The sequence below is a fragment of the Gossypium hirsutum genome, chromosome D11 (genome assembly GCF_007990345.1).
Source record: "Gossypium hirsutum isolate 1008001.06 chromosome D11, Gossypium_hirsutum_v2.1, whole genome shotgun sequence".
Lineage (NCBI taxonomy): Eukaryota > Viridiplantae > Streptophyta > Magnoliopsida > Malvales > Malvaceae > Gossypium > Gossypium hirsutum.
Genome location: NC_053447.1, coordinates 57,127,073 through 57,146,091, shown reverse-complemented (window position 1 = coordinate 57,146,091; position 19,019 = coordinate 57,127,073). Strand labels below are relative to the sequence as shown.

At 33.3% G+C, this 19,019-nt stretch overlaps 2 protein-coding genes across 3 annotated transcripts; both read left to right on the top strand.

Annotated features, from left to right (window-relative positions):
- The first annotated feature begins 2,219 nt into the window (after window positions 1–2,219).
- LOC107926821 (serine/threonine protein phosphatase 2A regulatory subunit B''beta) lies at window positions 2,220–9,858 on the top strand. Its single transcript, XM_016857750.2, is given in 16 exon segments — window positions 2,220–2,536; window positions 2,641–2,795; window positions 4,012–4,135; window positions 4,138–4,158; window positions 4,161–4,252; window positions 4,391–4,496; window positions 4,577–4,676; window positions 4,961–5,066; window positions 5,169–5,259; window positions 7,032–7,173; window positions 7,347–7,494; window positions 7,685–7,794; window positions 8,052–8,208; window positions 8,620–8,745; window positions 8,866–9,016; window positions 9,262–9,858. Coding segments are annotated over 14 exon segments (1,614 nt in total). The 5' UTR covers window positions 2,220–2,536; window positions 2,641–2,645; the 3' UTR covers window positions 9,007–9,016; window positions 9,262–9,858.
- Window positions 9,859–13,132: 3,274 nt separating this feature from the next.
- On the top strand, window positions 13,133–18,288 carry LOC107926823 (diphthine--ammonia ligase). Of its 2 annotated transcripts, none has more exons than XM_016857752.2 (12): window positions 13,133–13,455; window positions 13,658–13,729; window positions 13,894–13,973; window positions 14,472–14,697; window positions 14,787–14,819; window positions 15,003–15,085; window positions 15,195–15,267; window positions 15,504–15,846; window positions 15,977–16,308; window positions 16,709–17,046; window positions 17,226–17,583; window positions 17,823–18,288. In XM_016857752.2, the coding sequence occupies exons 1-12, from the start codon at window positions 13,369–13,371 to the stop codon at window positions 18,036–18,038; spliced, it is 2,241 nt and encodes a 746-aa protein (XP_016713241.1). In that variant the 5' UTR covers window positions 13,133–13,368; the 3' UTR covers window positions 18,039–18,288. The 2 variants fall into 2 exon arrangements, with proteins under 2 accessions (XP_016713241.1, XP_016713242.1); XM_016857753.2 differs by having other exon boundaries at window positions 13,190–13,455; window positions 13,894–13,998.
- Window positions 18,289–19,019: the final 731 nt, after the last annotated feature.

The following is a 19,019-nucleotide window of genomic DNA, read 5'->3' as shown; positions in this document are numbered from 1 at the left end:
ATTAATGTTCAAAACATAGTTACATTCCTAGGTTTTTAACTAGTTAAGTTATAGTTGTTCTTAGACATGGTGAAACATTGTTATACCATGTATTTTGAGACTAAAGAACAAAGGGTAAATCCCATGAAAGGAGACTAACCTACAAAAGGAAAAGGGATAGGTGTCACAAAGAGCAATATTAGCAAATCTTGATCAAGACCTGAAATAACCTCTAACGAGGTAATGAAAAGACAATAATATTGTGTAAAATATGGGACAACCTCTACCAATAAAGGAAGCTAAACTTAGCCAATTACTAGGATGAAACAGTTACACCTTAAGCACCACCATGCATCACCATACAATTGAGACACCTGCAATAACTCATGTAATAGGAAAATGGATATCTACTTTAAGGTAAGAGCCGACCTTACTTTCACTCCACCATATCTATTCAATTTCTCCTTTTCTGACTTAAGCATCAAATAGCGTCTTGGAGCACAAGCTTTAATGCCTAATATTGACCTTTTTGTTTTGCAAATCATCCTCTTCTCAGCGCAAGTTTTTCTCACTCCATATTTAATAAACTTGTTAATAATATGAATAAATTTAAATTAGATATTTTTATTTAACAAATAATAATTTTGTGTCAATTAGATTTAAAGATAATTGATTAAATTTTATATAAAGTGTTTGTTTTAGGTGTGTTTTTTAAGTTTAATACCTTTACTATAATTTAATTATTTACAAATAATCTTTTTTCTTTAATTTTGTCAAATAATTTGACCTTCTGTGAATTTTTTTAGAGTTAGACAAATGTTTTCCATATTTAAAAAATAAATAAATGTATAATAGTTTCCCAATTGTAAAAAAATGTTTATGTGTATTTTTTTAGAAAGGGAAATTCATTAATTCATTCAATGAATGAGACCATACAATTTGGGGGGAAAAATAACAAACACCCATTGTACGCACTAAAGGATAAGCTCCATCAATACAACAAAAGCTTCAGCTTCAGAATCAATAGAACATTATGGCACGTTGACAATTGACTCTGCCACAACTCAAGCATAACATATCAGGAGTGATTGCAAGCACTTAATACAATAAGGAAATCAACCCTAGATGGTCCAAAGCAATGGGCACAAATCAACAAAAGAACCAAGCATCCACCAAACTAGAGAGGATGGCGACAAAAACATACCCTAAAATCACTTACAAAAGCAAGACTATATCCATAAGTAAGACTAAAAAACGTACTACAAGAGTAGACAAAAACTTCTAAAAGTGAAAACTTATTAAACAATAGGAAAAAAACATATAAAACTTAAAACAACACGAGTCCAAACCGATTCATGAAATCATTTAGTATTCTGAAACTTTCAAAACAGAAACAAGTTAAGAAGTCAATGAAGACCTGTCCATTTTCTAAAAGAAACTGTCAGTGGTTGATGGTGTTTCAACGATGATAGTCATCGTCATCTGTCTATCACAATTTGTGAAGACAACAAAGATACCTACAAAATATATCTGCTAACTGAAAAGAGAGAAGATGCATGGAGTGAATGTGAAGAAGAAAGAAAAAGAGGGTTGATGTGCAAGAGAAAAATGCGGGTGATAGCTAGCCCGAAGGCTAACATTACCGCTAGGAAAAAACAAAAAGATAAATGTTAATGTGTATTTATTTCAATGGAATTCATGAAAAAATATTTGTCTTACGGCTAAAAATGCAAATTTCAAAAAGTACAGGAATTAGAAATTAATATTTTTGTAATAAAGGATTAAATCTATAAAAAAAATACATAGTGAAAGGACCTTTCGTAAAATTTTACCAGAATATTTTATTACAGACCTAGTTTTATTCGCATAGTCTGTCGGCTTGCGCAACAAAGCTGATAGTTGAAGAGGTTCCTTCCCCACATGGCCACGTCGATGCACTTAACTATTTAATTGGGTTAAAATAGGTTCAATTTTCTCTATTTTTTATTTAGAATTTCTTGCTTTTTATTTTTATTTTTTATCAGATGAATTTCTTGCTTATAATTACAAAATACATTGTAGTTGGTCATGAAACTTTCTATTGTGTTATTTATTTAATTTTTTTAAAAAAATTAATTTTTCATTTCAAAATTTCAGTAAATTTAACAGTATTTTTAATGATATTAATAATTATATCTTAATTTTGAAAAGAAGATTAAAATTTTTAAAATGAAAATAGAAGACGAAATATGAAGAATACAGGGACTTAACGAAGATTTTAACCTTTTAATTTTTCACAAGAAAATCAGTACTCTTTTTCTTTCAAGTTTAAGAAGAGAAAAGAAATCTTCTCGGATGTGTACACAAATCTCCGTAATTTCTTAGCTGATCTATCTCTCTCAAAAAAAAAAAAAATTGTATCTCACTTTAGTTTACTACCAATCACTCACTTCCTAAAGTCAAAAAAAAAAAAAATTGCACAGCTTCGTTCCCTGTTTCCATGGAGATCTAGGGTTTCCAGTGGTTCCCCAACTCAAAATCGTAGTTCTTCATTCGCATTTCAATTGCTTATTAAAAGGTAAGTTTTCGAGCTTAAAATTGTTGGTTTTATTCTTTTGAAGCTGATTGCTTTTGATCTGTGCGGAAACTTTGTTTAAGATTTTGTTTGTTTATGCGAAGAAGAGAAAATGGAGGCAGGTGTTGTTGGAGAAATAGCGTGTTTGGATCCGGAGCTATTGCAGCTCCAGGAGATGTCTCCGTTAGCTCTCAAATCCAATCCTGAATTCACGCAAATGCTTTTCGAACAGTGGCTTTCGCTTCCCGATACTTACAAGCTGGTACTTTTCGTTTATCTAATTTCGAATCTTCGCGGTGTTTGATTTGATTTGTTTTCTTTATATCTTGAACGGAAAAGGATTAATAGTTATTGCCTTTGTATTGTTCTAACTAGTAATCAGTTGATTACTCGATTATTTAATGGAAAAATACTTTTTAAAAAATGAAAAATATATGTTTTATACTAATTAAACTATATTTGACGACTTATTATTATGTTCTACATGTTTTATTTAGTTAATTGTAGGTATGTATGTGAACCCGTATTTAAAGAAGAAATTAAGGTAGTTTAATTTAATGGATTAAATTGATGTGAAAGGAATATTTGGCATCCGATTGCTAATCTTCCATATGTAAATTGATTTTGTGTTGGAGGCTTAACAGTCTTAACAAAATCCCAGAATAGCTTTTTGGTATATTCTTGAATGATAATAAAGCTAATATTCTTTTTTGTTTTTATATATGGAATGATTATGCTGTCTTTGAAGCATAACATCCTGAATTCATGTTGTAGATGCTTAATTGTTCTATCAATAGTAGTTCCGGGAAATATTGTTCCTTGCATGAGCACCTTTGGGAACGACTTTTTGGGAATAACCTTGGAAGGTTGGCAGGATTCTTGTGTTATTCCACTTTTGGATGTCCTGGAGAGTATGGCTTGGAGGCTCAAATATTGAAATTGTTAAGAATTTCTTCTTAATCTTTCTTATGGGAATGCAAGTGCTTCCTCCTTATTCTTTAATGAACAAACGTTGCATTAACACTTAAAAGCCTTTCTTGTTAAAATACTTCATGTGGGTGCAACTTTTATTAACCGTCATTATGCCCATTATCTATATAAATTACCTTCCATTTTCCCATGTTCAAGTAACCACTTTCAATAAATAAAAGTTTGAGCATCTCATTTGGGACTTTTGACCTTTTGGGCAAACTGAGTACTCAAAAATTCTCTCTGCAACTTTGATTCTACACAACAGCCACCATAGCTCTTATCTTTCTCAGCCCCTTATTGCGTCCGTCACCACCGCCTGCCACAACACTTGCTTTTCAAAGTCTGCTCTGATGTTCCTCTCTGCCATTTCTCCACGACATCTCATTTTGCTAGATTGTGACTTCTCCTAACCTTACCAAAAGAACCCTTTATGCATGTAATTATTCAAATTTCCTATGAGCCTATGTGCGCAGTTGCACTTTTGTTTAATTTTTTTACTTTGCTAGGTGACGCAATTGGTTAATGATGCAAAGGCACGCAATCCCTTGAATGTTCCTGGAAATGCTTCCTCTGGAAGTACCGCAGCAAGCAATGCTTTACCTTCCATGTTTCCTGCTGGCAGTGCTCCTCCCTTTCACCAAGAAGTATATCTGGTTCCCTCGTATAACAAAACAAAGGGCTGGTCTTTCAAACTTAGGCTCTCCACTGAAAGTAGTTAGCGAGCCTGTTAAAGAGCTGATACCTCAGGTTTGGATCTTTTTTTAATTGATAGTGTATTTTTCTTTTCTCTGTTGTTTTTCTTGGCTGTGTTTTATCTGCTGTATTTACCTTTCTGTTCTGAAGTTGGCTATAACGTATTACATTGGTACTTGTTAACTCCTCCAGTTTTACTTTAAAAATGGCCGTCCACCTCCAAATGATCTGAAGGAACAATGCATGTTTCGAACCAGTCAGGTCTTCTATGGCCATCCGGATGGACTGCAGCTGCATGGTAAGATACATGCACGTGTGCTTTAACATATATTTCTGGAACTCATCTTATATTCACGTTTTACCATCTATACATTCCAGAATTCAAACTAGTGACCAGGGAAATCTGCAAACTGCCTTCATTTTTCTCCCCATCACTTTTCAGAAAAATTGATGTTAATGGCACTGGTTTTATTACAAGGTACATTTTCTCGTTCATGAAAGTGGAACTGCTGATTTATATCTTGGATCTATCGTATGCTTTGAACTGCTAGGATATTTATTTGAAAATTATGGGAATTTGGTGCTCTCCCAGCTGGCCTTGTTGGAGGCTATAAATATAAATTATCATTGACAGTGATAAATACAGAAAATATTATTTTAGAATCTGATTCCTAATCTGTTATTGCTTCTCCTTTTAATTGCTTTTCAGCTGTGATGTCATTTGGTTAGCTTTTACTGAATTTTCCTCTAAAATGCTTACAGAGATGCATTTATTGATTATTGGGTCAATGGCAACATTCTGACCATGGATATAGCAACCCAAGTATATACAATATTAAAGCAACCTGATCTCAAATACCTCATTCAGGTCTTTATGCATTTTTGAGAGCTTAATTCAACTACAATATTTCTTGATAGTCTAATAGTATATGTTTAAACTTAATGGCTTCTGCACTTATTTATTTGACAGGATGACTTCAAACCTGTGCTCCGAGAACTATTGGCAACTCATCCAGGGCTGGAATTCTTACAGAGTACACCTGAGTTTCAGGAAAGATATGGTTTGTGTTTAATCTCTTTAATACCTTTGGCGGTTTTCTCATTTTATTTGGATTTGGGCGCATTTTCACTTTTCGATTCCCCCCTCCTTTTACAATATCTAAGGTATTTGAACACTGTATAAGTTGTTTCCAAACTGACTCCATTAAATATCGGAACCACTAATGGGGTGTTTGGTTTAAGTCATCTTACATTCCGGCATAACATTCTCACATTTGGTTCACAAAGACTATCTTGAGTTGGTAATCTTACATTTCCAGTAGTGCCAAGATTCCGAAATATAGGGGGGTAATCTTAATACTTTTAACTTTTTCATAGGTAATGTAAGATTCTGGGGATAATCTTCATTTATAACATTTTTACCCTTTTTTAATTTTGATCAATTTTATCCCTTTATTTTATGACATTATATTTTTGAAAACTATTATAATAAAATATTTTAACTTAATAAAATAATAAAAAGTAGATTAGTTATCATATTTAATATAAACAGTATTTTAACCTAATTTAAAAATTAACTAAAATACTTTTAGTAAAAAGAAAAATGATATGTAGTAATAAAAAATTTTAGATTAGCGTATTCAAATAATGGAATAAGGTTTGTATTTGAAGGAATGTATTTTTTTTTCATGGAAAGGAAAATTAATATAATTAATATATTAATTATAATATTACTATGTTAAATGTAAGTTTTAGGTGTTTGTAACAAAAATGAGAATAAAAAATTTGGAGTCCAATGGAAGAGCTCCAAGAACTTTGGTGTCCATATCTTCCAAGTAATGCTGAAGGAATTAAACTTGTTTAAGAAAACAAATTCTATAACAAAGACAATTTATTAAAATGTGCTTTTAGGTAATCTTACATTCCATCAACCAAATAATAGAATCTTTACATTCTGGTCAAATGAACCACACAGGGTACTGCAACATACCCAGTAATGTGTTAAGTAATCTTACATTCTGCTAATCCTATTATCAGAGGCAATCTTACATTCCGTGAACCAAAAACCCCCTGAGATCTGAACTTGCAAATCCTGTAAATGCATTTATTTCCATGTGAATTTCTATGAATGCAGCTGTTTCACTGAGATAGTTCTGTCTCAAATGTGTTTGATAATGTATAATGCTACGTTAATTGTTAAAAACAATTGATAAAATGAAGATAGCATGTTGGCACAGCAGGAATGCAAGCCTATTCTTTGATGAGCTAGTGTGCACTTCTCTTGATGGAAGCATAAGGTGCATAGGAAACAGGATTCAGATTCTTGTTTAGAATGTTGGTCACATTATCTTTAGAAAGAATGATTGGCCATGTAGCTCTTATTCTAGTCTCTAGTTTCAGTGGCCAGGCTTCCATTTTCTAAAATGCCTATCTTCAGGATGAGTTTGCACAATAAATTCTATAAACACATTTCTTTTTAGTTTAATCCGGAGTAATCTTATGTTGTTCTGATTATAATGGGGCTGATTATTGACTTTTTGATGAGCATATGAGAGGGGTTGCCATAGAAACATATTTTATATATTGTGTAACTGAATGTGAAACTAAAATATCTTAGACCAATTCAAGCATTACAGCTTAAAGAATATCAGTCTTAACATGTTGGGCCCTTTCCCATTATATATACTGTTTATGATTGCTCAAACAGTTAATATAAACCGCTACCTCTGTGTTGTCCAATTGTTTGCTGGTCTAGATTGTCTCTCGTGCTGTCAAATACGTTGTTCATTTTGTCTGATGTTGCTTTAACATAATTTTTGTTTCACATGGCCAGCTGAAACTGTAATATACAGAATATATTACTACATAAATAGATCTCAGAATGGTCGCCTCACTCTTAGGGAGTTGAAACGCGGAAACTTGATTGATGCCATGCTACATGCTGATGAGGAAGAGGACATTAATAAAGTTTTGAGGTGGAGATCTCATTGAATGCATAGAGCATGAATCTGGTTTTTATTTTGCTTTAAATTCTGCAAAATCATCAATTTGTATAATTGCTTTCTGATGCATGCTTAATACTTTCTGTCTGATACCAGTTATCTTGACATTTCAATCTTTTTCTCTTCTTTAATATTTCTATGTACAGGTACTTTTCATATGAGCACTTTTATGTGATATACTGCAAGTTTTGGGAGCTGGATACGGATCATGATTTCTTGATCGACAAGGAGAACCTTATCAGATATGGTAACCATGCGCTTACCTACCGGATTGTCGATAGGATATTTTCTCAGGTTTGTCTGAATCAGATGCCATTTTTATTCCTTGGTCCAAACCATTATACTTGCAGAAGGAAGCTTTTCATTTAATTGAATTTAGTCTATTCCACTTTACCCTTCTATCACTTTTCCTGTTTCATTGATTGGCTTATTTTATGTACAAATTTTGAACTTTTACTCATGTTATGCTTCCATGACATCTTAGGTTCCAAGAAAGTTTACCAGTAGGGTTGAAGGAAAGATGGGGTATGAAGATTTTGTATACTTTATCCTTGCGGAGGAGGACAAGTCATCCGAGCCTAGCCTTGAGTATTGGTATGTTTGTGCTCTTTCTCTGTACAGTCAAGGGTATTATAGTGTGTATTGTTCACTGATTATCAATTTTAAAGTTTACCTCCTTAGTGTTTACTTATAAACTCACTTGTTTGAAAAATGCCCCCAAAATATTTGAAAGCCTATTTTTGGTACTCCTCACCCAAAAATTTTGAAAATTTGATCACATTAAGATTGGAGTTCCAAGTAATTTTTCATTCTTGGCTAGTTTTTCCCAATGTTTTTATTTCCTTTTGTAGGTTCAAGTGTATAGATTTGGATGGCAATGGGATTCTAACACGTAATGAAATGCAATTCTTTTATGAGGAGCAGTTGCATCGAATGGAATGCATGGCACAGGAACCTGTGCTCTTTGAGGACATCTTATGTCAGATAATTGATATGATTAAGCCGGAGGTTTGCCATTTTATCGTTGCTTTCATTTTATTTCCTGCCTTTTCAGTATGGTTCCTGTTGGAGTGTGTTCATGGAAATGAATCAGAATACTCGTTTTACAGCTTGTAAATTCAAACTTAGAGAATTGTGCTGGTATAGTACAACTGTCTAGAGGGCAGGTTTCTGGCAAATTTTGGGTTTAATCTCTTTTCATGTTCCTTTGGAAGGTGATTTATGGCACTTTGTAATAGATCATATAGCGTGATTTAATGAGCTAATTATATTGTTCCTTTGGAAGGTGATTTATGGCACTTTGTAATATACTAGTTTGATCTTTTAGTAGTTGACTTTCCATTGAATGTTCCTTTCTATAGGCTCAATTGAAAATAGATTATTTTACGTGTTTAGCAATTGAAGCTTTCTTGTTTGCAGGCTGAGAGCTATATCACATTGCGTGACCTGAAGGGCTCTAAACTTTCTGGAAGTGTTTTCAATATCCTTTTCAATCTTAACAAATTCATGGCCTTTGAAACTCGTGATCCATTCCTCATACGTCAGGTACATGTGATAGTTTAGTTCGTTCTTGTTTAATATTACCATTACTAGGAACGACATACCATCGTATTTCTATTCTATGCAAGTTTTGGATAACAACCTCATTTATGTCGGAACAAACAGGAGCGTGAGAATCCTACATTGACGGAGTGGGACCGTTTTGCACATAGAGAATATATTAGGCTTTCAATGGAAGATGATGTTGAAGATGCCTCTAATGGAAGTGCAGAAGTTTGGGATGAATCACTTGAGGCTCCCTTCTAAGTTGAATAGGGTAAGCTTGTCCGGTTCATGTTGTGCTGTTCTATACTTTTCCAGCCATTTTTCCAAAAGAGAAAAGAAAATTAGCTGTGTAAAAGAATGCACTAGCCAATGCATTGCATGCTGGCTGTCCTGCAAAGGCACCGGATTGAAGAATAAACGTTTATAATCAAGTGACCTGGAAGTTCATGGAAACTCAGACACCAAGTGTTTGTTCATCACTTATACTTATTTTTCTCTATCGTCATATCTCCACAGATGCTCAGAGAAGAGCTCAACACACTTATATGCTGGGCACCATAAAGAGAATGTTGCCTTGATGGGCGAAGAAGATACATTGGATCACGTTGGAGGAAAATTTTGGGTTTGGCCTTGTGGAACGTATATTGATGCACCAGTGACGGGTTTCCAGGCCTTTGCATGCATGATTTTACAGAACATGATGAAGCATGCAATTGGAGTGAGCTTTATGTATACAAATTTCACATGGCCGAAGACGATAATCAAACTCCAGGCTTAAAGAATCTGTGAACATTTTAATTCCCGTTCCATTCTCGATTTCTAAGGTACAAACTAAGTCCGTGTTTTCCTCTCTGGGATCTGGGTTGATTCATTTAGTAGTGTAATTTCAGTGGTATGGTTGAGTGTAGGATTGTCCTATTTTTAAGTTTGGATCATGGTTTGGTTGTGTAGCAATTGTTTTTGGCTCCCTCTATTTGTCATTTTTCAAATTGGGTCGGTCCATTTACCATTGAGTTGTGGTATGAATGAAACATAGATTAATGGTGTTGTATTATGAAAATTTTCAAATCTGTTGTAAGGTAATTGAATAAAGAAGTGGGAGTTATTATGGAAGTGCAATCGAGAATCATTGATTAAAATTCCTACTGGGAATGGATCGATGTTTCATAAGTCGGGTATGCAAACATAACATGAACACAGTGTGTTATTTATTAAACTTAGTGTTTCGTTTAATATGTTAAGCTTTTATTCTAATTTGAAATCAAATCTATAATGGAGTCATCCGAATTAATTTTATTAGCGCAAGCCCCGATACGATTTGCTTCACAGCTTTCTACAATATTTTTAAGCTTTTTCATACTTTTATTTTTTTATTCATTTGTACACGTCCATTTTAGATGAACTCAACATGTTTTAACGAGTCTAAAGGCGGAATTAGGATGTACTTAGCATAAAATTTAAACCACCTAAGAAATTAAATGTTTCTTAATTAAGATTTCGGGATTGAATATTTGGCTACTGACTGTTAAGATCTAAAAAGAAATTTAACCCTGCATCCATTTCAGTCTCTTTCGCAATCAAAACTAAAATACCGAACTGCAAAATCTTGTCTTCTTTGTTACGTGCTACAAGAAATCCCTTTTTACAAAGCTTATAACTTCCTTATGCCATAATAGTAATAATGTTATATCTCCACTCGCGATAGGACACCTGGCAAGCTAAGAACACGCTTGAAGTTACCTATGAGTTCACCCTTTCAAGATGACTATCCAAGCAACGGATGACCTAATCTTTATTAGGAGCATTAAGTTGTTAGTCAACAAGCATCACGTGCGCTCAACTGTTTTATTCCATCAGAGTTCGAATCAATGATAGAATCTGCCCTATCACAAACATCTTCGTCCCATCGAAGACATCCTTCTCATGCTCTCCATAATGATGATTAGATGACAAGTCCAACACGTTAACACCATCTTACACGGGACTCCTGCCTATAAATACTTCCAGCAACGATGAAAAAGGATCAACTGTAAAAGAATGCTAAGTCTACACTTTGTCAACCTTCTTTCAACCCTCAATCTTTACATTCTCTTCTCCACCACTTCCCATAACCTTCGGCTCTCTGTCCCAACTGAAAGATCTGATCTCCACAACAACGACCACTCTCTCCTCCATACTCACTCCTTGTTGTATCACTGTATCAACAAATGAAAAAATATGTCAATACTATTTAAGAAGCTAATTGATCAGCATGTCTCAGTTTAAGCTATGTTAGATAAATTGAAAAACTAAGTGCATACAAAATAAATGTTTGAAAAAACAAGTACTTGAAAAATAAGTTTTGAATTTAAGTTATAAAATTTGTTTAGTATATTAGTTAAAATTATATACACAAGTATAATTAGATTGTTTGATAAATGATAATATAATCATAAAAGAAATAAATTAAAATAAAAAAATAATTAAAATTATTCTCTATTAAGTGATAAGTAGGTTCTATCTAGACCTGTCCATGGGCCGGGCGGCCCGCCCGAAATATGGGAGGGTTCGGGTAAAAATATAGGCCTGAAATATGGGCTTGGGCAAAAAAACGGGGCCCGTTTAAAAAATGGGCCGGACTTGGGCCCAACTTTTTGGCCCGAGCCCGGCCCGGCCCGGCCTGAATATAATAAATATATATTTTTTAATTTTAAAATACTTTAAAAATATTTTTATTTTTAAAATATATATTTTTGTGTTTATTAAAAATCGGGCCTGGCCGGGCCGGGCTCGGGCCTATTATTTTTTCCCAGGCTGGGCCTGGGCAAAATTTTAGGTCGGGCCCGGGCCTAAGAGTCGGGTCGAATTTTTTTGGGCCCGGCCCGAGCCCGGCCCGGCCCATGGACAGGTCTAGTTCTATCTATTATCATTTTCCACACCTTTATTTTTAGAAAAAAAAAGTTTCTATCTAGTAGATTTTATTGTGGGTTATCAAACATATTAATTTTTAGTTGGTTGATTTTTTTGACATATCAAACAAGCCTTAGTTAAGAATTATCAAAAACTTATTCTTTTTATAAAGTCTATAGTTACCTCTTTCAATAATATCGTTTTCATTGTTCAAACACACGTTCTCTCTTTATAAGTGTAATGTGTCAAACAACGGCAATTGTTAGTTGGTAAATAACAAATATTGTTATGATAGTGTTTTTGTTTTTCATATTTTTATATACAATCTTAGAAAAAATGCATACACATGATAATATTTGAACTTAAAGCATTATAAAATTTTAATATCTTAATTTTATTATCAACCAAAGCCTCGTTTAAATTTATATTAATTTTTTTATAAATATATTTGCCATGAAATGTTTTCATTAAGTTTATGTTCACTGAAAATGACTTTTGAAAAATGATTTACTTTTCTGGAAAAATTAATATTTTTTGGTGTTTGGATGAAAAATGAATCTGTGTAAAATATTTTCTGTTGTTTTTTAGATTTCCTGAAAATATTTCATAAAAGTTGTTTTTAATGAAACAAACAAACAAATTATATTTTCTTATCTTTTCATTATTTAATTGACTTTATTTTATATCTATAAATTAATATTTCACATTGTTTTTGCATACATTAAAAATATTTTATTAAATTCAGGTTCATTACAACGTTATTTTTTAGTTACATGACTACCAAGTGAATATTTTTTATTTAAAAATGTGACATCAACAAAATTGACAAAAAAAAACAATGTTAACAATTAGACTTGATTTTCAAATCTAAAAAGTAGAAAGACCAAATTCTTGAAAATAAAAATACTTAGACTGAATTCCAAATGTATGAAGTGTACATGGACTTATATAGCATATTTTAATTTTTATACTACAAAGCATTTATTATTAATATATTTATAATTGTAAGAAATATTTATTATTAAAATATTAATATTGTATATTTTCAATAATATGTGAGGAATATGACTTAAAATCATTATTTTTAAAATTTATTATTAAATAAAATTAAAATAGTAAATAATTTATTAAAACAATAAATTGTATTAATTATATTAATAATTTATTATATGATTAAATATAAATAATTAAATATGTATGTTTAATAATATTAAAAATTACAATATTTTATATTATTATTTTAAATATTTTTAAAAATCAAAATCAAAATAAATTTTATTATTAATATAATAATATTAAGTGCATTTAATTTAATTTTTATATAAAAATAAAATTAACCATAAAAGAAATTATTTTCCGAAAAATCACTGAGGACTTATTTTTCATTTACCTATAAGTAATTTTTTATTATCAAAACATAAAAATATATTAAAAAAATCATTTCCCTTTTAACACAGCTTAAAATAAATCAATTTTAGTTAAATATTATTTTGGGCCAGGAATAATTTCAATTCTAAAATAGAAAAAAGTGAAGTGGGAATTTGCGAAGTGGGAATTTGCGTTGTCCGTCCAAACTACAAACCAAGCTGCTGTGCTGAGCTGGGGTTTTTTGACTTGAAGACAGAAAATAAGAGTGTGTTAAACCCTAAGTCCTTTCCCAAGCGGCCTCCTGGTTTCATCTCACAAGTAAGAGATCGGTCAATTCAATTTCCGCAATTTGATTCAACAACAGACATGCAGAAAATGAAGGTGGTTGCTTTAGTCAGCGGTGGAAAAGATAGCTGTTATGCTATGATGAAATGCATCCAATACGGCCACCAGGTTTTTCTGTTTGTTTCCCTAGAAAATAATACCAACAATATTTTTAACTAAAAACTCATAAAGATTTGGGAATTATAGTGTCTTATACGAAAAGGGTACCCGAAAGCAGTACTAGTAGATGTCCTTTCCTCATTTTTTTCCTTAGAATTTAAAAATTTTAGTTATTAAAAGAAATTGACTTCTTTGTTGCTTTTTTATTTAGATTGTCGCCGTGGCTAATTTATTACCAGCTGATGATTCAGTGGATGAGTTGGATAGCTACATGTACCAAACTGTAAGTCTCTGCTGATTCTCGTCGTTTGATTTCACTTATTTATTTATGTTTTGTAAGAAAGTGGTAGCAAAATCATACTACTTCAATTGTTTGACATTAAGAGTATACAAAGTATGCTTCTTTGCATGACTTGGACATGAATATTGATTTTTTTTTTCTTTCAGGTAGGGCACCAAATAATTGTAAGCTATGCAGAATGCATGGGAGTTCCATTGTTCCGAAGGCGAATACAAGGATCCACAAGGCAAGCCCTTTAAACGAGTATTGTGGTAAAACCATACGTCTTTGTTCAGGGAATTTATGATCTTCACTTTGTATCACAATTGTGAAATGGGAAAAAAGCAGCATCTTTGCTTGTCATTTCACAATTACTTTGTTTGTTGTGTACCTTGGGCTTTTCCAGTTTTTTAGTTATGGCATTTCCTTCAAGTTACACGATGTTATTAAGAACTTTGCAATCTTTTCTGTGTGCATATCATGCAATTAACAGATTGTACTAAGTCTGATGCTGGCAAGTCATATATTTCTCTTTTACTGCATAATGATCAGGATACAACATTGAAAATTTGTTAATCCATTTTGTAAGTAGGCAGATTATGAAGAAATTTACTTAATATTTGGTTGAGATGATTTTCAGAAGGGCTGCTGATTAGTCAATTTTCAGCTAAGCATATGCCCTTTCAACTTGACAAATGAACACTGTACACATATTCTTTTCTGAAGCTTTTGGTGATTATTGTAGGCACCATAAACTTAGCTACCAAAGGACACCGGGTGATGAAGTTGAAGATATGTTTATTTTGTTGAATGAAGTTAAGAAGCAGATACCTTCTATAACAGCAGTTTCTTCTGGTGCAATTGCATCAGATTATCAAAGGCTAAGGGTGGAAAGTGTCTGTTCAAGGTTAGGGCTTGTTTCTCTGGCATATTTGTGGAAACAAGATCAATCATTGCTTCTTCAAGAAATGGTAATTTGTATTTTGTTAATATGAATACTTAATAAAAATTTAGATGGTTTGTTTTTCTCACATATTACTGTCTGTTCTTTCCTGTTCAGATAACGAATGAAATTATGGCTATTACAGTCAAGGTATGTAGTATCTTTGATGAATTCTTTCTTATTGTTTTTAAAATGTTTGTTTAGAAACCATGTGATGTCTTTCATGCTTGTGCTATATAAATTTATTTTCTAGCTATTTCTTTTATGAGATGTTTTATCATATCTATTTTAGTTGAAGTATTGTCTGTTTCATATTGGACTTTTATGCCATAGGTTGCAGCCATGGGGCTGGACCCTGCGAAGCACTTGGGCAAAGAAATAGCATTCTTGGAACCTTATCTTCATAAACTGAAAGAGTATGTTAGTGCTGTTCCTCTGTGTGTGTGTGTGATGCATGATGTACCTTTTAATATTTCAAGTGTGGCTGGAAACTTAGAATTTTCTTTTTGAACTCCTTTTTGGCAGCTTGTATGGAATAAATGTATGTGGCGAGGGAGGGGAGTATGAGACTCTGACTCTTGACTGCCCACTCTTCCAGGTAAACTTTTCTGTTGACTAGTCCCCTGGTGAAATATTTACCTTCTACTCATGGCTTCCCCCAGCCTCCAACCCCAACTCTGTCTTTCTTTCATTTTAGTAGTTTCTTTTATTTATTCCTAAGGATTTAATTAGTATTCATGTTCTGAATTGGGGGGGGGGGGTTGCAGCTCAGTTGCATTTAACAGATTCTTTGCAAGTATTTTTTTCATAACTTTTAAGGTCTAAAATTTTCAGAATGCTCGAATTATGCTTGATGACTTCCAAGTTGTACTGCACTCTTCAGATTCCATAGCTCCAGTTGGAGTGCTGCATCCATTGAAATTTCATTTGGAAAGTAAGCAGTCCAACTCATTAAGTGGTAATAACAAAACCAATGATCTCTGTCGGGAGAATATCAGTTCTGTATTCGAAGTGCAAGGAGTAAACCTGGAAGAATGCAAAGCTCCAGGCGAGCCTGATCCTGAAGTTAATGATTTGATTGAAGTTTCAAGTCATAGGCTTCACCTCTCTAAAACGGAAAAAGATAATACATTTTCTATTTGTTGTTGGTTGCAAGATACATCAGGACCTCCCACAGGTACAAAATGACTGCTGTGCAGATTTGTTGTTGTCATCCCATGCAACATAATGTTTCTTTGTATTTAACCATTGTTTCCAAATCAAACGCTGCAGTTAATAACTGTTTCCTGTTACTTTTTGTTTGATAGGTTTGCAAGGAGACCTGAAGCTGATCCTTAGGCAAATTGAGTTGCAGCTTGAAGGATGTGGTTTAGGTTGGGAGCATGTGCTTTATATCCATCTCTACATTTCTGATATGGATCAGTTCACTCAGGCAAATGAGACATATGTGAGATTTATTACCCAGGATAAATGCCCTTTTGGTGTTCCATCACGAAGTACTATTGAACTTCCTTTAATTCAAGCGGGTTTAGGGAGAGCGTATGTTGAAGTTCTAGTGGCCAATGATCAGAGCAAAAGAGTTTTGCATGTTCAAAGTATTTCATGCTGGGCACCAAGTTGCATTGGACCTTATAGCCAGGTACTCTGAATCATGGCAATTGGCATCAATGAAAGAAGGTTCCTTTTTGTTGCATTTTTATACTTTATATTTTTCAGAAGAATATTGAAATAATTAAAAGAAATTGTCTGACCAGTAAGATACCTTTTTCCCTTCTAACGGTCTGGTTGATTCTTTTTTCCTGGTGGGTGTGTTGGGGTGGGGCTTAATTGAAAGGAGTGAAACACAGTAATCGTTTTCTTTATGGCAAAAGATTGTATTGAGAGATGCTCTGGAATCATAAATCATTAAGGTTTCATTCATAAATGTTAAAAGATGACTGGTTTTTTTTTCTGAACATGCCTGATATTTCAATGAATGTGCACTCTTTCTATCCACATGCAGTCCAGTCAACTTTTAACTTGATCAATGTTACTTTTAGGCGACTTTGCATAAGGAGATACTACACATGGCTGGTCAGCTGGGACTCGATCCACCGACAATGACTCTATGTGATGGTGGCTCAACTGCAGAACTTGAATCGGCGCTTCAGAACAGTGAGGCAATAGCAAAATGCTTTAATTGTTCAATTTCTACTTCTGCTATTCTCTTCGTGGTTTACTGCTCGACGAATATTCCATTAGATGAGAGACCAAAAATTCACGACAATCTGGATACATTTGCGAAACAACTTAAGCTGTCTCATTTGGATAAAGGGACCAAGCCTGAAGTGCTTGATCCTATTTTCCTTTATATTCTAGTTCCAGATCTGCCGAAAAGGTAGATGGTCTACACTTAACTTTTGATGAATCATAAGGGTGCTGATGAACTAACTTCTAAAAGGAAATGTTCACCTTGAAATTGTGTTTGTTTTTCTTATTGGATGTATAATAGAAGTAGTAGTTTGTGTTGTGTCCAACCGAAGGGCATTCCATCATCTTCTGTTTTTGATATTGCAGAGCACTTGTAGAAATAAAGCCGATTCTTTATGTCCCAGAGACTATGGAAACGCCTGAAGAAACTTCCTGTCAACTTTCTAGCATAGTGGCACCTACTTCTTTTGGTTTTCAACCTGCAGATTGGCATGATTCATGTATTCAGAAATGTGTCATTCCCGGAAAGATATGTGCAGTGGTTTTGTCAATCACAAGTGTAGTTGCTATGAAGATTTGTTCAGATTCTATGAATGCTGATTGGAGCAACAACAATCATCAGAATTTTCTCACAGAGAGTCAAATGAAAAGAATATCTAGGTTTTGCATCTTTCTTCTAAACAAAACCATTATCGAAAATGATTTTTCTTGGAAAGACACTATGGTAAGTTTCTTAGGCAAGCACCTCATTTTCCTTTTACATTGATTCTAAATAAAGTTATATCCTGTTGAAGGTTAGGAAAATGCTTTTCGCCCAGAAAGTTTATTTTGGTTATTGGTTCCTGGATTTGTCACTTGTGGTTATCATTTATTTTATTAATCCTCTCCTTTAATGTGTTATATTCATGCCTTACTGTATTCATTACAGTTCCTCACTCATTTTTCTGCCCATTTTTTTTCTAGAGTTTGAGACTCTACTTCCCACCTAACCTTCATGTGCCTTTGGAGACATTATCAAACTTGTTCGCGGATGGATTCAAGGAACTTGATCAGATGAATGGTGGTACCAAAGTAGGCGGGAAGCCTATCTTCAATCTTGTTCCGGTCCTAGGTGCCGGAATATCTGCTGCATGTACAAATGATATAATCACCTGTGAGCTGTTTGCTCGGAAATCTTGATCCTTTACTTCACTTTGGCAATTCCATCATTTGTTTTCTCCAAGGGATGGTTCAGTCATCAAAGAAACTCCTTTCTGAAAGTTAAAACAGCCACACCAATGTGGTTTGTTCTTGGATGAAGAGGTAATGCTTTTGGTCAATTTATTTGTTAGATTTCTTGTCTTTACAATCAAGTATTCTTTACATTTCAAGGAATCTAAAGAACCTTGGTAAAGTCAAATTTAAATGTTAATTGCAAGATTTTGTGATATATTCTGATTGGGAATTTCTTGTTTTTGTCTACTGTTATATATAAGAAGGCTTCAATAATAGAAAAAAACCCTGAACTTTACCATTTTATCTAGTTAAGTCCCTATATTTTTATTAGTCCAAAATAAATCTAATAAGCCCTTAACCTATAACTTGTACCCAAATAAGTCCCAAGCTTTAATTTATATCTAAACAAACCCTTTAACGTAAATCAACATGTCATGTGAAATAACAGCTTATTTAGGTACAAATAAAAAAAAAACAATAGCTTATTTGAGTACAATAAAAAAAAGAGGGGCTAATTTTAAAAGAAGTGAAATGGTTAGATGCTTTTTCAATAAGTAAACTATAAATTGTAGTGAAATGATTTACCAAATTGGGGCAAACAAATTGCATGTGAGATGTCTTCATTTCATCAAAATTAGGTTGTCACCACAACATCCTACTAATTTGATTGCAAAGCATCAAATCATCGTTATTAGAACCTTGACTAAGCCCCATGTCCAACCATTTGAGAACACTCTGTGCCAAGTCACATCTTCTAATTTGTCTTAATGAGGCTGCTTAGCTTTGTTGTTTTCTGGTAGTTATGAGTAGCTTTCTAGCAATTTGCTTATATTTTGGCCTTTAGTTCTTGGCAAGAAAAGTTTCTAATCAGTCAAGTCTGGAGTTCTGCTTATAGCTTTATTATAAGAATATGTAATTATGGATGTAACACGGCACGAACATGAT

What these genes read in the sequence shown, in the direction of transcription:
- LOC107926823 (XM_016857752.2), top strand. Translation starts at nt 13,369, where the DNA reads ATGCAGAAAATGAAGGTGGTTGCTTTAGTCAGCGGTGGAAAAGATAGC. An exon ending in GCATCCAATACGGCCACCAG is followed by an intron (nt 13,456 to 13,657) that starts GTTTTTCTGTTT and finishes TTTTTTATTTAG; the next exon opens with ATTGTCGCCGTGGCTAATTT. An exon ending in TTATGGCTATTACAGTCAAG is followed by an intron (nt 14,820 to 15,002) that starts GTATGTAGTATC and finishes TTTATGCCATAG; the next exon opens with GTTGCAGCCATGGGGCTGGA.